Below are 16,024 nucleotides of genomic sequence, written 5' to 3' on the forward strand. Positions count from 1 at the left end.
ACTGTGGGTGTGGTTGTAAATGGTTGAGAGGAGGGTGGGACTTGTCAAAATCTTTTGGCAAAAAGTCTTGTCTTGTGGGATTTGAAATTATCTCTCTGAAAAGTCTTGTCTCAGGATTTCCTTCCTTTTATAATAGAAAGATATATTAATTGGAATAATTTAAAATGTAAAGCCTTTGTGAGCAGAGAGCATATGCGTGTAAGGCACTTTAAGCTAAATGCTGATCAGTCCTTGTGTTCCTTCTTAACTAATATCAGAGAAAAAATCCTAGTTCCAGTCCTTTTTCTTTTCTCTCCTTCTAAGAATTCCAACTTTTTAAAATTATTGTCATTTCATTATGGACCTTCATTGCAAATCCGGCTGTTAGGATATTGGAAAGCAAAGCACTCCTAGGACATATTTGTTACTTAATGTTATGAGTGATTTTTGCATTGGGGTTTATTCTGCATAAATTTCATTAAGTTCCACTGAGCACAACCAATTGAAAGAAAGTAATAACACAAAGTTTGTACTTCCCTGTTGTTTGTGCATATTCTGACATTTGCCTCCATTTGAAGAATAAACAAGTCTTCAAACACTTGTTAGCTAGAGATGAGTTCTCTTGTTGAGGTAGTTGTGTTTGAACTTTGTTTTTGCTCTTGAGAATTAATGTATAAATAATGCATCTCCAGTTCATGCAGATGCTGCCAATCCTGACTGTCATTTATCATTAACACCATTCTCCACATTAGTACTAGTACCACTGAAGTATGCCATATAACCAATAATGTATGTATGCACCATTTTCAAGTACTAAATCTTAACTTATTTGGCAAAAACTCTGAATATTTGTTACATACCTGCATGCTAATAGTAACTATAGCTTTTGTCTTTGCTACTTTTTAAGATGATCCTGTTATCCACTAGCACAAAGGTCTGTGTTTATTCTAAGGGTCACACTGCACAATATTTAAACTAATAAATAATAACAATACAATAAATAATAGTGCAACTTCCAAGTAATAATACTATTACTTCCAATACTTCAAAGCCCAGGTGCATTACACAGTATTCACCAAATTTAAAATAAAAATAAAATAAAACAAGTGCAACTTGGTGATGACATCTTTACCAACTGAACCATCATTAAGGCAAACTGCATTAAGATGGACCTTGCTTCAAGCTAAGCTATGTACATAAATAATAAAACTGCAATTTGCATTTATAATGGTATTTGTGGTATAGCCCAACGGACGCGTATTAGGGCCACAGTGAAGAAAAAAATACGGACACTGAAGAAAAAAACAAACTATATGTCGAGAATAAAGTCAAAATTTCCACTTTATTCTCATAGTTATTTTGTCATTAAAGTAGAATGTTGTAAACTAAACATCATCCTAAAATCAATGTTTAATTTAACTAGATTTTCTCAAACCCCCTCATAAGTTAATGTAGCACATTAAATGCTTTGTGTTAAGTGTTCCCCGACCCAGTTGTTAATGGCAAGAACATTAGTTTTACTGAACTGTCAGCATGACGAGGGATGTCATGTTTTACTCACATGCTAGAATTCTATGAGGAAGCAACAAAAAGATATGACTAGAGTGATGCACATGAAATTATTTATCTTTACTTACAGAAAGCATTTGATATGGTCCCTGCATGAGAGGTTGTGCATCAAAGTAAAAAGCGGGAGTTCAGAATGTAGTGTCTAGATTGGTGCAGAATTGACTAAAACACAGGAAGCAGATGGTAATGGTTCAAGGCAGATTTATGAGTGAAGGATTTAGGAGTCATAGTGCACTCATCACTGTCGCCATCCAGACCATGTTCAGAAGTGATTAAGAAGAATAACAGAATGTAAGTTTATATAACATAATGTCCATAGTATGAGTCCAAGGAGGTTATGCTCAAGATTAGTGTTGATCAGCAAATTTCACCAAAGTCTTATTCACAGTGAATTTGCTGCATTCACGTTCACCCTTGTTCATCAGATTATTTACTGATAATTAAGCCAGTTTAGGAGAGAGATTTTTTTTTCAGTCTCCCACAATACTTTGCGAGGCCAGCACAACATCCCCTGGAGCTATAACAGCCAACATTGGATGGGACTGCCCCCTGAGTATATAGTGCTGATTATTTGCATTACAGGCTGGTTACAAAGCTTGTTCAACTCTCACTACATTCTTCCTTCTTTGATCTCATGGAGGTTTGGTCACGGTTGACACTATGAAGAGCACACGATCGAGCTCACAGTTAGTATCACTAGTCTACTGGCTAATACACTGCAGATTTGAATACTGGGAGAAACTCTGGGTTACCAGAGAAAACTCATGCAGATGTAAACGGAACATATAGATTTCATGGAAACCAAACGTGCTAAAACAGCTGGTGAACTACTATAGCATCAGTATTCATATATATTCATATACAGCATAAATAATGAGTTGTCTGTGCTTGTTGCCAAATGTGCAGGTCGACCTTTGAATTCCACATCAATATAAGAGAAGGAGGCGATAATAACGAAATATTTATTACTATTTAGTAGATGTTTTTATATTTTTGATAGAAGAAAAAGTGCAAAGCATCAGCACAGATAGTTTGGAGAGCCTTCAGCGCAGCTTCAAAAAATAGAACAAGTCAGTGGCTTCAATAATGAATCACATCTTTGAATTTTCTGCCTATAACGCTTCTAAGGCTGTTTTTTTTCCTTTTCTCCCAGGGCTGAGTATTTTTCCAAAATAAAACTGTTTTCTGAAAAGCACACAAAGCAATAGTTTCTCACATAAATCACCATAAAATGTCTGTTGCTGCATGCATAGCCCTGTGTGCTACTGTTTAAGTTAGAGGCAGGAACGACAAGCTCCTTCCGGGCTGTTTTATGAAAAGTACACAAAGCAATACTTTCTCACATAAATCAAAATAAAATGGTCTAAGTATTTTTTTTATAATTGTTGACTACAGTTTCTGCATTTCTGCTTTGTTTTCATTAAATATATATTTGTGCGTCTCTAACAGTGTTCTTTCTTTTTTTGATCTCACAGAGGCACGGTGGTGCAGTGGTTGGCCCTGCTGCCGCAAAGCTCAGGTCACTTTTTTGGCAACAATAATCAGTCCAGTATAGTTGGCAGATGTTTCCCTAGGTCTCAGGGATACTTAAAAGATGATTGCACCATAATAATCCAGTCAAATCTACTTCAATTAGTTCATCCCCATTGACTGATATTCGCAAACACTTCCATGATTTCTCCAAACTCAAGGTAAAGCGAACACCATGGAGTTCGCTGATCACTACTCAAGGTTTTTTAACACACTCCTTATCTGGAGTACTGTGTGCAGTTTTGATCACCCAGCTACAAGAAAGACAAAGCAGTGCTAGAAGAAGTAAAGAGAAGAATGACTAGGTTGATACCAGGACTGCAGAGGATGAATTAATAGACAACATTAAAACAGCCTTTTCAGTTTAAGCAAAAGAAGATTAAGAAGATTTGTTAAGGGTAAATTTTCAACAACCATTAGGTTGTTTTTCTTCACTCAGAGAAACATAGACACATGGAATAAGTTACCAAGTAGTGTGGTAGACAATAGGACTTTAGAGACCTTCCAAACTTGATATTATTTTAGAGGAGTTAAGTTGATTTATTTGTTGCACTCTCACCCTTATTTTGGATTTAAAAGTAACTCATAGAAAATAGACAGTCATTCTTCAATAGCAGCTTTCAGTAGTTGTTGGTTTTTTTTTTTTTTTTTTGTGCAGTTCAGTTTACAGTGGATTCTGTCTAGGCCAAGTAATCTCTGCCTTCTTATACTATCCATCCATCCATTTTCCAACCCGATGAATCCGAACACAGGGTCACGGGGGTTTGCTGGAGCCAATCCCAGCCAACACAGGGCACAAGGCAGGAAACAATCCCGGGCAGGGTGCCAACCCACCGCAGGACACACACCAAACACACCCACACACCAAGCACACACTAGAGGGCCAATTTAGTATCGCCAATCCACCTAACCTGCATGTCTTTGGACTGTGGGAGGAACCGGAGTGCCCGGAGGAAACCCACACAGAACACGGGGAGAACATGCAAACATGGAAGCGAACCCGGGTCTCCTAACTGCAAGGCAGCAGCGCTACCCACTGCGCCACCGTGCCGCCCCTTCTTATACTACCTGGTGTAAATAATATTTTTGTTACTCCAGCATCATTCAAAAGTATAACCACGTATTCACATTTAACTGTCACTGTGCCTAATTAATTACCTTACGTGGAATGCTTCTTGTAGAAATGCTAATGAATTATGCAGTTTGTTTCCCTTTATCACATACAGTTCTTGAATCTTTCTAACCACAAATAATACTGCCATTGTTCCTTCCCACTCCACCAGTTACTTAATGAATGGTGAAGAAACTAATGGAACAGGGAAAAAAAGTACAATGTGCCAATATTTGAGGCTTGAATGTTCTGCAGTTAAAATCTGTAATTACTTGTATTTGTTGAAATGTAGGTTAAAAATTCTGGAGGTCACATGTGCTTTCTTATATAACGCATGCATGGTTTCATGATGATTGCATGCTCTTTTTACAGTAAAGTATTTACTGAAATTATAACAAGCTAATCAAAGAATTTGATTTTTTTTTTATGCTGTTAAAATATCCATGTTACTTAACCAAAGTGTTGGGGGGGAAAACTGCTTACACTTTGGTTAATAACTTCTGAAATTTTCAGTTCACTTAATTTATTTAAAACCGTCAAATAAGTTTAAACTTATTTGGATGTGACAGACCAATGTGAATTTTTAAATAATCCTGTGGATTCACACACAGTTTCAATTGATGTACTGTATTTGTTTCTGTAGCCAGACTTTGTAATAGTTCAATGACAGTATTCCTGTTGTACAGGAAATACCATGTTGCCTTCTAATATGATTTTTTTTTAATTCAATAAGAAATGTTGTTAATATACATTAAGAACATACATTTTAAAAATATTAAAAGGTGTTCCAAGTTTGTTTTCCACATATTGTTTTATCCCTCTCCCTCAGGCCCAGCTAAAATAGGTTATTTTGATCTTTTTTTAATTCCAGTAGATGGCAGTGAAATATCAGGAAAGCCAATCAATAAATAATGCCTTAATTCTGCATATAGAAATACTTGACTTCAAAGAAATTAAATTCAAATTTATTTTGTCCATAAACATATTTATTCCAAAGAAAAATAACTATATAAAAGAAATTATACACTATTTGACAGTATTTTTTAAGGCTATTTCAATTGTAATTTAGCTGTATTACATTTAACTAGGGATTATAACTGTGTGCAAGTTTTGGATTTCAATGTTGGTTATCTTACTTTGTAAATATAAAATAATCAATAGTTGAAAGCCTAACTGAAAAGACAATTGTTTACTCTTTTGTCTTATTAGACAATATTGTAATTTTAGTTGTAGTTTTTTTATTATTATCCATCCATCCATTTTCCAACCCGCTGAATCCGAACAGAGGGTCACGGGGGGTCTGCTGGAGCCAATCCCAGCCAACACAGGGCACAAGGCAGGAAACAATCCTGGGCAGGGGTGCCAACCTACCGCAGGACACACACAAACACACCCACACACCAAGCACACACTAGGGCCAATTTAGAATCGCCAATCCACCTAACCCTGCATGTCTTTGGACTGTGGGAGGAAACCGGAGCCCCCCGGAGGAAACCCACGCAGACACGGGGAGAACATGCAAACTCCACGCAGGGAGGACCCGGGAATCGAACCAGGTCCCCAGATCTCCAACTGCGAGGCAGCAGCGCTACCCACTGCGCCACCGTGCCGCCCTTTTATTATTATAATTTTCTTATTTTAAAGTTTGAATTATACATCAATTGCTAGATTTGAAACAAAAAATGTTCATATTTAGAGTTTCTTTAAAAAATCAAAATAGCCAGAAAGCAGTTAAAAAATATAACTCTGACCATCAATAGCAGCTAAAGTTAATTTCAAAAGATATTTAAATGTTAATACTTATTTTTTGGAAAAGAAAAAAATAATGTATCATCCATCCATTAAACTGCTTATAACCTGAAGGAATACTGACAGATTTTTTAAAAATATATGTTTGCATTGTTAAGGCTATTTGAAAGAACATGCTGAAATTTATGGAAAACATAGGTTCTGAATGTGGTGATACTCAAGAGATTTCTTTCTAAAATTAGCTTTTTGCAGTTATTAGAAAATATTGTAATTGTAGATTTAGTCTTTATTTTCTTATTTTAACATTGAATTGTATGTCACTAGCTAAAGATATTGTTCATATTACACTAGTAAACAATGGATCCTAAGTATTTATAAAAGATTTTGTTGCTTGCAAAAGCAGATGTTTCAATGCAGCCTTCCCAGTGGTTGTAGGAATTTTTAAACCCCCCCCCCCTTTCAACTGCATTGTTTGCCAGTGGTCAACAGAAGGTGCAAACTATTAATGTGTAACTCCAGTAATTAATTTAATCTTGTTTATTTGTTGGAGCTTCAGTGGTGAAGAGTCTACATTTTAAGATTTTACAGGAGATGTAATGGTTTAAGCTGTGGCCATTATATAGCAGTTACAGGCTACCTATGTTGTATATACACATTTCCTTTCCAACAGTCTGATAGTTTAGAGCTCCATCTACCCACTCATTTTCTTAATCCTCTTTGTTTATTAAAGCATTGCACAAAGCGAAAGCCTGTCCTAGCAGCATTAATTTCAAGGCAGTACTACATGTTAAATGGAGTGCCAGCCTATCACAGGACATACACACACATTCATTCATATTAAGTCAGTCAAATGTAAAGATCTTTAAGCTTTGCAGAAAAAAAAATGTTTTGAGTGCTGGCATATTGTGTCTGAAGGAAAAAAATCATCCTTGCTAAATAAATCTAAGCTGTTAAATGAGATGTAAAGTACATCATGAATTCCTTGAAAATAAGTTATTTTTAATAATGTTTTTTCCCCTCCTCTCTTGTGGTAGTAAGTGTCCTCATTTACATAACTAAATAAAAGTGTAGACCTAAGTATTACAACCTCACATAATCTGGTCAACAGACTTTATTGTTTAAAGTTTTATACTCTGTCATTTTCTGTGTTTGCAAACCATCTCCCAGCAAGTTCGGTTTAGTTCAGTGTAGAGCACATGTTCTCATTGTCTTCACATGAGTTTCTATCCAAGGCATTCGTGTTACATTGAAATGAGTTTCAGAAGTGCCCAGATGTGAGTTTATTCATCATTTTCATGGACTGTTGTTCTAACTGGTGAGGTATCTTGTGTTACTGGTATGTCAGTCTCCAGAACTCCAGTGATCATAAGTCAAGTGATTGCTAAAATTAATAAAACAATATGATTTAAGTAATTTGGGAATTTTTGCATTTTGTTGCACAGTTGCGTCTCTTCTACATTATGAACAATTTAGAGCTTTCTTGAGTATATTTGAACTAAGTACATTAGTATTACTCTAACACTACTATTGCCACTTATCTTTCAACTAACCAGGCTGTAATTTTATGTAGACAGTTTTACTTTATGAGCAGTACTGTAGCATAGTGAATAGGCCTGCTGCCTCAGTGATCTAGATCCATATCTTACACCCAGATTTTGTCAATGTGGAGTCTGCATATTCTGCCATTTGTTCATGGGTTCTGCTCCATGTGCTCCAATTTTTCTCTCACTTCCCCAGAGACATGCTAGGTAACTGGAAAGTATAAATCAGCCTTGTGAGTTTAAGTGTAGTTGTGTGCAAGAGTGAGCCCTGCAATGGACTGCCAAGACTGATTTCTGCTTTGCACCCATTGTCCCTGGTATATAGGATCTGGCTCAACACTACTCACCTTTGGATTAAGATGGTTTGAAAATGTTATATTTTGATTTACTTTACTGTTAAGACAGATCTCAGTCTCGCTAGACCAGTTCCCAATGTATTGGTCGCAATAAAGAGCTGGGCTGATCAAGACAAGAATAAAAGAGTAAAGAACTTATTAAGGTGTTTGTTACACCTAATTTTAAAAGAAGCATTGCGTTCAGGTATGATCTGGTGTCCTGTCTTATTGATTCAATTTGACCGTCTTAAGCTGGGGTAAGCCGAAGGACTGTTTGCAGTGAAAAGTGATTTTAATTATTGTTCGAGTTGGAAACATCTGCACCAGAATTCAATTGCTACACTGTACCGGCCACGCCAGGATCACACTGGCCAAAATGGCTATCAATGTTTGAGCTGTTTGTGGATGGCAACAGACTCATTTTAACAGATAATGCATTGCAAATGACAAAACAACGAAGAATGGCACTTTTCTTTGCACCATGCGGGCCTGGATGAGCAGGGTGTATTTTCTACTTTGGAAAAATACCAGTGGGCTGAAAGCTTTCTTCCAAGGAATTCCATAGGCTTATCTGGTTTTGTCTGGGTGTTTGGTATTTAAAGGTTGAAGTAGCTTTGATAAATTCATAATTTCTTTTGACAACACTTCTCGACAAACTACACACTAGGATTTATTGGAAATAACAGTAAAACCATATTTGAGATATTCATTGCTGTAGAGTCTATTTTTCTTTTTATTCTTGTTACTGCCAGGCGTAGAAGGTTCCAATGATCTTTTTAAAAATTTTCCATCTTTAAGAAAATGGGTATAGCTTGTACTTATTGTTGAATGTTCAATGTTGTTACTGAATATTCAATATTGTTACTGTTACTCAACAGCACAGCTTGGAATTGATGCCTCATCGAGCTTTGCTGCTTATATAAATAAAGCCAAACTGAAATTTCAGAAGTTTCCAGTGCCATTGTGCGATTAAACATAATTAGCATGCCCTTTCTGGTGAAAGTTCAGGAAACACGAAGAACAAAGACAAACACATTGCGCTATTGGGTAACAGATGTCACCAGTATTTCTATTATTTGATAACTACTTTGCTGCTGGTCAGCTTCTTTGTTTATGCTTGGGTTGTGTACAGTAGTGGGGTTTTTTCTCACAAGCAAAATTCTCACCCAAAAGTAGGTTGTATCCTAAAGTTTGGAAACCACTACTGTAGACATACTGACCAGATTCTTAACGTAAGCCTGTTATTTTCTACGTTAGCAAGCTTTTCCTTAATACAAATGATTTTATTTCCTAAGAATATAGCCCTTTTCTTCAAATATGCGGAGATATTTTATATGGGATATATAGTTATATGAAATTTTTAAAAGATAAGATGCAACCCTGTTATATGGTGTTAACTAGTACAGCAGTAAACATTTTTTGTAAATTAAAGAAGGTGTGGTTAACACAAACTTTTTCTCCGCAATTCATGGCCACCTTAGCATTATGTTTACTTCTGGAAAAACCAAAAGTGTTGAATGTATTTCAACAGTATAAAATGTTATATGTAACAGAAACATGTAAAAACAAAATGTCAAGATAATCACAGTAGGAAAGGTATATGTAGTGTCCACAGCTGTACTGATGCAGATTTAGTACTTGCTTTGTCTGATATGTTTTGAAACAGTCACCAAAGTACTGAAACTTGGTAGTAAGAATCAACCAAACAAATGTCAGGTCTGCTGCCCATGTTAACGTCTGATGAGCAGTTCACATCGCTATCACTCGATATTGAGCAATGGTTAAGTTTCAGTTTGTTCTAAAACTGGATTTACGGCAGTTCTTTTGCTATATTTTGTTTTTGGTTGATGACTCCATGCCATTCATGAATATTGTTGAGTTACCACAATATAGCAGAGCATATAGAAATACTCATGGTGTTTTGCAGGCTCATGTTATTTCATCCACCTGATAGCAGCAGAATACTTGTCCCAAGTTCAAGCTTAATACCGTAAAGCAGATTATTATACATCACCCTGAGTCCTACTTGGGTTTATCAATATTTACATTTTGAGCTCAGGTTGTGCCCCAGTTAATGTCAAGGAGATTAAGATCCTCTTCCTTTATCTGTTATTTGCTTTTTAGGAAGCAAAACAGTTTTCATGTAGTGGGAAATAGACTCAATACAGTTTTTAGGTTCTTATTCATTATACTGTGATGGTGCGAGTTGGCTTCAAGCTCCTGTGGCATTCAGGGAGTCTCTTGAATCCATCACAGTCATTAGCGTAACCAAGATGAGACGGACAGATTAGGTTTTTCTTCTGATCATCCCTTTCTTGTACTGGCTCCCACTTACTGTATATGCCTCTGTGGGTGCAGTGCCTCATTCGCAAACCGCGGAAAATCAATGGAGCAATCAAGACAGACCACACCCTCACGTGCAGGTGCACTCCATCTCAATCACTCCACTAACCTCCCACAGCTGTGCAAGCATGCACAACCATGGAGATCAAACTGGCGCATTAGTTATTTATTTATTTAAAAACCAACCATTTACATATTTGTACACATACTGTACATTTTCAACTCAGTACTAAATTTAGAAATCGACATCCTCAGGGTGTTTCTACTCATGCAGATCTGAAAGTAATATTTTCCACCATCTGTGTGAAATGAAGTCTTTAATTTCATACATCTAAAGTACACGTGTTTTATGTCTATGTTCAGTACATTTATTCTTCATTTCTAATTGTTTTGCAGGAATTTGAAAAGAGGAAGATGTTATAGAAGACTTAATTGAAGACCTAATGGATTACCCTATCACCCACTATGTCTGTTTGTGTATTCCTGAAACAAGATTCCATGGTTTCTTCAGAGCACTATGCTATTTTTGAGTGTGCACACAATTGTACGCTTTAAAATAAATATTTTAAAACAGAATTGTTAACCTTTTTGATAGGTATGCAGTCTATCCAGCATTAAGATCCAAGTTCAGTTTCAGAGGTTTCATTTTTTTTTTGCTGCTGTTCTAGGGGTGAATTCTGCCTTGTATTCATAGCACTGGGAATGGCCCCCAGCCCCTGCAACCCTGAATTCAATTAAGCGTGTTTGAGGATGTGTGATTTACCTCCAGCATTAACCAGTAAAATCACATTTAATTTGCACTCAATTTTAGGTACTAACTTGGATCATATGAGATAGTGATGAAAAAGGTAACAGTCAAGTTCAAAAGAAGCATAGAAATGTAACAGAATTTAACATGGCAAATGAATCAATAAAAAGTAAAAGTTGTAATGGAAACGCTGTTTATTTCTATAGACAAGCTGGGAGAGAAAAAAAACTTAAATTAGTAAAACAAAATAAACAGACAGATGTTCTCAAAGCAATATCTTTCATACAATACATTTGTGAAGTGTAACGCTCAATTACGCTAACAGTTGACTGTCTTACTTGAGTGGTCTGTGGTTAGACTTGAGTTTAGCCAAGTGACTCTCGGTCTGTAACACTTTGAGTACCACTGCTGTAAACATTACCATAAATAGCTATTGTTTCAACTTAAAAAAAGATAGTAAGAGATTGACACCTATTGCACATGAATAAGAAATAAGGAATTACAGTAAGGTTAAACTAGCAAGCATGTGGTTTGGTAGCATAAAGTCTGTGATATTTGTTTTATGTGTTTGATAATAAAAATAGTTTTGCTTAAAGACGATATAAGATACAAAAAGAAACTAATCTAATAACTGATTCTAACAAGGCATGAAAAAAGTGGAAGCCAGACTTTCTAACTGCACAGGTATGTAAGTGTACAGTATGTATATGTGTTTCACATATAGTCTATATACAGCTATGCGCTACATAATATCCAAAAAACATGTACAGTATGTCTGTGGTCCATATATCAGAGTTCAGAAATGTCAATCAGAGAACAGGGTGCAGCAGAGATAACCAGACATAGCAAACGCAACAGCTTCCTGCACACAACACGTTGCATCTCATATTTCTTATAGGTAGTGATTGCGCCGCCATTACTAAGTGGTACTTTCTATTATTATTTTAATGTCAACTATCCCTACTTATAAATAAAAAGATTACCACATATCAGTGTATGAATTGACTCGCAGGCAGCAGCACACAATCTCACTTATCACGCATCTCTGGAGTGTTTTGTAGCATTACCTCTGTGTTTAGTCAAAACAGATACACTACAGTATCCCATACAGGTTTGCTAAATACTGTATATAATATGATGTTCACGTAATGTCTAATGGTTCTTAAGCAGCACATACCTGTAATATGAATGGCATGCTGATCAATAGTGCCGTGTCTGTATATGTAGATAACAGCTCAATTTTTGTACCCTTGATGAAATTGCATGTTTCACCGAAGACATCATTTTCAGATAAAGTGAATTTGGATATTGATAAAGTTAGCTTTTTACCAAAACTATTGGCGTGAATATGGAAAAAAGTGCAGACTTATGAGGGTATTTACTTGCGAATTGGGTGAGTGACTTAGGAGTAAGCCATTTGTGTGCATAGCCCCACAATTTCAGGGGTTGACATGTAATTGAATGATTGACTAACTGGCCGTTGCAGGGCCTGGTCCCTTCATTATTTCATTGACAGTTGAGCAGGTAAAAGGCTTGGAGCCGATTCCATTTCTGGAATCAGCATTTGGAAATTGCTGCTGTGAACTTCAGAGAGCTGTGAATAGAAGTAAAGCAGGCTGAGAAAACCAAATAAGCTGAGCAGGGAGACTGCAGACGTTACGACCTGGCGAATTGATAAAAAGGCGAGCTCAGCAACACCAAAGGGCCTGGATGTGCCTATGGAACTGTGCTACATGATTGCAGAATTCTTTCTTTGGTGACAAAACGCCCTTGATAACATCAAGTCAAATCGAGAACATTCTCAGGTGGTAGCTGTATTATCGTCAAATTCTCCAATCGACAGAAGACTTCATGAAAGTCAATACAAGGTGCAAAGCAGTCTATCTGTCTATCTAGCTGAAATCTTTTCAGTGGTAAAGGTCATTCTGAACAGAAACAACTAGTCAAGTCGGAGTACATAGAGATAACCATAAATGTACAAGACAAAAGTGAATCAAACAACAGACAAAAGATCAAAGTGATCTGCCCCAGTAAGGCCCTCTTCTCCACTTCTGTCACTCCCTCTCAGGAACATGAATGCCATCCTTCCATCACAGACAGTCCCTTGCTGCTGGCCAAGTGAACAGGGAGCTGACAAGATTACAGGTCTTGATGGTATCCGTTCAAAGGTTGCTCAGGTTCTAGGCCAGTCCAAGTCTAGGTCTGGAATGCGTCTCCAAAGACCGGGGTAATGGTTGTCTTGGATTTGTGTGTGTCACTGGCAGAGAGTCTTGTTAAGAGTAGAATGCTGTATGTGTAAGTCCGGCCAGTGGTAAATGGGGAGTAGAGCACATGGCTAGGAAGGTCAAACAAACTCTATGGGGAGAAGCCAACCTTATGTAAATGTGTGGCAGGAGAAAGGTGGAGGAGGAGGAGAAGAGAGCCACAAAAAAGGTAAGAGGGAAAACTACTCAACCTGCATGGAAAAAGTCAGGTGAACCTGGGTTCATTTCTGTCCGAATAATTTTTCCTTTTTTTATGAACGAGGTAAAGTCATTCGGGATAGGACCTTATGGGCCAGCATAAAGGACTGAGTAGTAGGACATTTACCTGAACAGGAGGTATGGTTCGGTACATCCTTCCCCGCAACAGACTATAGGTGTTCATCTCTATCACTGGTTTCATTAATTTGTTTTTCACATTTGTGTATTAGTGGTGTATGTTGTTAATTGTTTTGTTTCATGATTCATGTGGAGAGGGTGGAAGCACTGCAGCACAGTATTATGTATACAAGGTTTTTTTTTCTCTTGTGTCCTTATTTTACTAGTTAATAATAATTTTCTTGTAACTCAACTTTGCCTTTGCTGGTGTGTTTTTGTACTTGTGGTGGTGTAGTTGGGAAGTAGTGTCGGTCACTCTGACCCCGGATCATTTCTTTATTTTTTTTTCTTTCTCTTTGCTGCCTCTCTAGGATGGCAGTGCATATTATAATCGTGCTGGCTCGGGGAGCGGTACAAGGTAACCAGAAGTTGACTTTTTTGTCATGTGTACATAGAACAATGAAGTTCATAATGCAGACCTCGTCCAAAGAGTTGATAAGAATAACCCAAGAAAGGCTTGCAGCGCCTCAGACCTAAGGTTTGGACTCCCTGCATTTTGTCTGTCAGGAGCACATTATGTTGGCCAGCACCCATCTGCTATGGACCTGCTTCCATATAGTGCCTTTCATAATAGTTTATTATTGTTTAGTTTTTTTATATTTCTTATATAGTGCTTTTAATATCTGTCACAGCCTGTTTTTTGCCATTTTTGCAGTTAAAGATTTATGAAGAGAATAAAAGTGATGCCTTTGTTTTTAGTTTCTGTCTTGTACCTTTCAGCTTTCAGACGTCCCTGAACAGGCTGGACATTTTCTTTGTCAGCTCAGTATAAGTCAGTATTCTGCCAGCCTGACCATTCTTTACATTGAGATAATTGGTGGTATTCATGGAGGAAGTCTGTTCTGAGCTCTGCCATTTTAAGTAATGTTATTTCTATGAAATGATAATATTATAAGGTGGCATTTGTGATTGTCTATACAAATATAATGTGTTTCTCCTCTGTCTACCTTTCACATGTTAGAAAACGGGTAAAGCTTTCATTGAGCTCCTGCCTTGGCAGTTATGATTCTTGCTATTTTGTTGTATTTCTTTGTTGTGCAGACACTGATGTTGCTGGTTTTGTGACTCATGCAATGTTGACGTGGATTATTCTAATGTAGCCAATAAAGCCAACAGGCCGGCCTGTGTCTCGGAGGCTAGTCGGGCTGCCGTAATTGTAATGCAGATCAAGAGAATTGAGGCACCAAGAAATGGGCCGTGGGTGTCACAGCAGCTGGTTGTCTTAAGACGGAGCCCAAAATTCTGTATATGTGCATATTTTACTGGCCAGGAAAGGATCCCACTCCCTCAATGCCTGTCTGTGATAAATAAGCAAATGTTAGCTCACATTTCATGTGAAAGGCAAAGACAGAGTTTTGTCTGGGTGCAGTAGACGCAGTCAGCCATTAGGCTGCTTTATGGTAAAGACCTCCAGTGTAGTAGACTAAGGAGGTCAAGGTGAACAAATGAAATTATGTAGGCAGGGGAGTATGTCTGCAGCATGGAGCATATTTGGAGTTGTAATTGAATATGTCATTAACGCCTAATATATATATAACCAAAGTGGATTTTTCCACTGTAGGTTACTATTGCTGTCCTTGATCTTGGTTTGAGAACCATGATATTCATTTTTTTTTTATTTCAGTCATGTCATTTTTATCAGAAACTTTTCCATTTACCAAGAATGAACCAAAATAATTAAAATTTCTGAATTAGCATTAGCTGCTGTAATTTAGATTACCTATAAGAAAAGTAATGATTTACTTCATGGGGTACTGGTAATATACTTGCGCCAAATATTTGAAATACTATAATGTGTCTGTTTAAATGTTCTCAATTGTAATAGAAATATGTCAGGTTTCACACCCTGACTGAGGGCTAGATCTACAGTAAAGCATCAAAAATAACATCATATTCATAATAACTGCCCTCGAAAATCATCTAAAATGATACCCCACATGCTTATGTTTGAAATTTGTCTTTTAGCCCTTATGTTGGGCCACCGATAACAAACGAATAAGCAAAAATATTACCGCAGTTATGATCAGCAACCTCAAAATTGCGTAAAAAGACACTACACATATATTGCTGATTCTTTTGAAGTTTTTTTTGTAAAGTAATAAACTTTGCCACTTAAATTCCATTTGAGGGTGAAACCTGAGGTCGGTTACTATGACATGGCACCCTTCAAGTCCTTCTCATCATTTTTTGCTGAAGACACCTATAGGTTTACTCTTTATCATCAGGGAGTAATTTTCTGCACAAAGCATGGTCCAAAGATGGAATACAAATGAAGAGTTTTCAGGTCTAGTGGGAATACAATACACAATACAATACAGTTTATTTTTGTATAGCCCAAAATCACACAGGAAGTGCCGCAATGGGTTTTAACAGGCCCTGTCTCTTGACAGCCCCCCAGCCTTGACTCTCTAAGAAGACAAGGAAAAACTCCCAAAAAAACCTAGTAGGGAAAAATGGAAGAAACCTTGGGAAAGGCAGTT

The 16,024-nt window shown here is 37.0% G+C and overlaps 2 protein-coding genes across 2 annotated transcripts in view; one reads left to right on the plus strand and one right to left on the minus strand.

Annotated features, from left to right (window-relative positions):
• Nucleotides 1-11,087, plus strand: part of suclg1 (succinate-CoA ligase GDP/ADP-forming subunit alph) — a 55,809-nt gene extending 44,722 nt beyond the window's left edge. The window contains exon 9 of the mRNA XM_028801548.2: nucleotides 10,554-11,087. Within this exon, the coding sequence (XP_028657381.1) occupies nucleotides 10,554-10,580 (27 nt within the window). The 3' untranslated portion in view covers nucleotides 10,581-11,087. The remainder of the gene's footprint in view (nucleotides 1-10,553) is intronic.
• The window catches only part of mavs (mitochondrial antiviral signaling protein), a 309,827-nt gene that overhangs the window by 221,162 nt on the left and 72,641 nt on the right, over nucleotides 1-16,024 (minus strand). The gene's annotated exons all lie outside the window — the stretch shown is intronic.

Source organism: Erpetoichthys calabaricus, chromosome 5 (genome assembly GCF_900747795.2).
Source record: "Erpetoichthys calabaricus chromosome 5, fErpCal1.3, whole genome shotgun sequence".
NCBI classification, from domain to species: domain Eukaryota; kingdom Metazoa; phylum Chordata; class Cladistia; order Polypteriformes; family Polypteridae; genus Erpetoichthys; species Erpetoichthys calabaricus.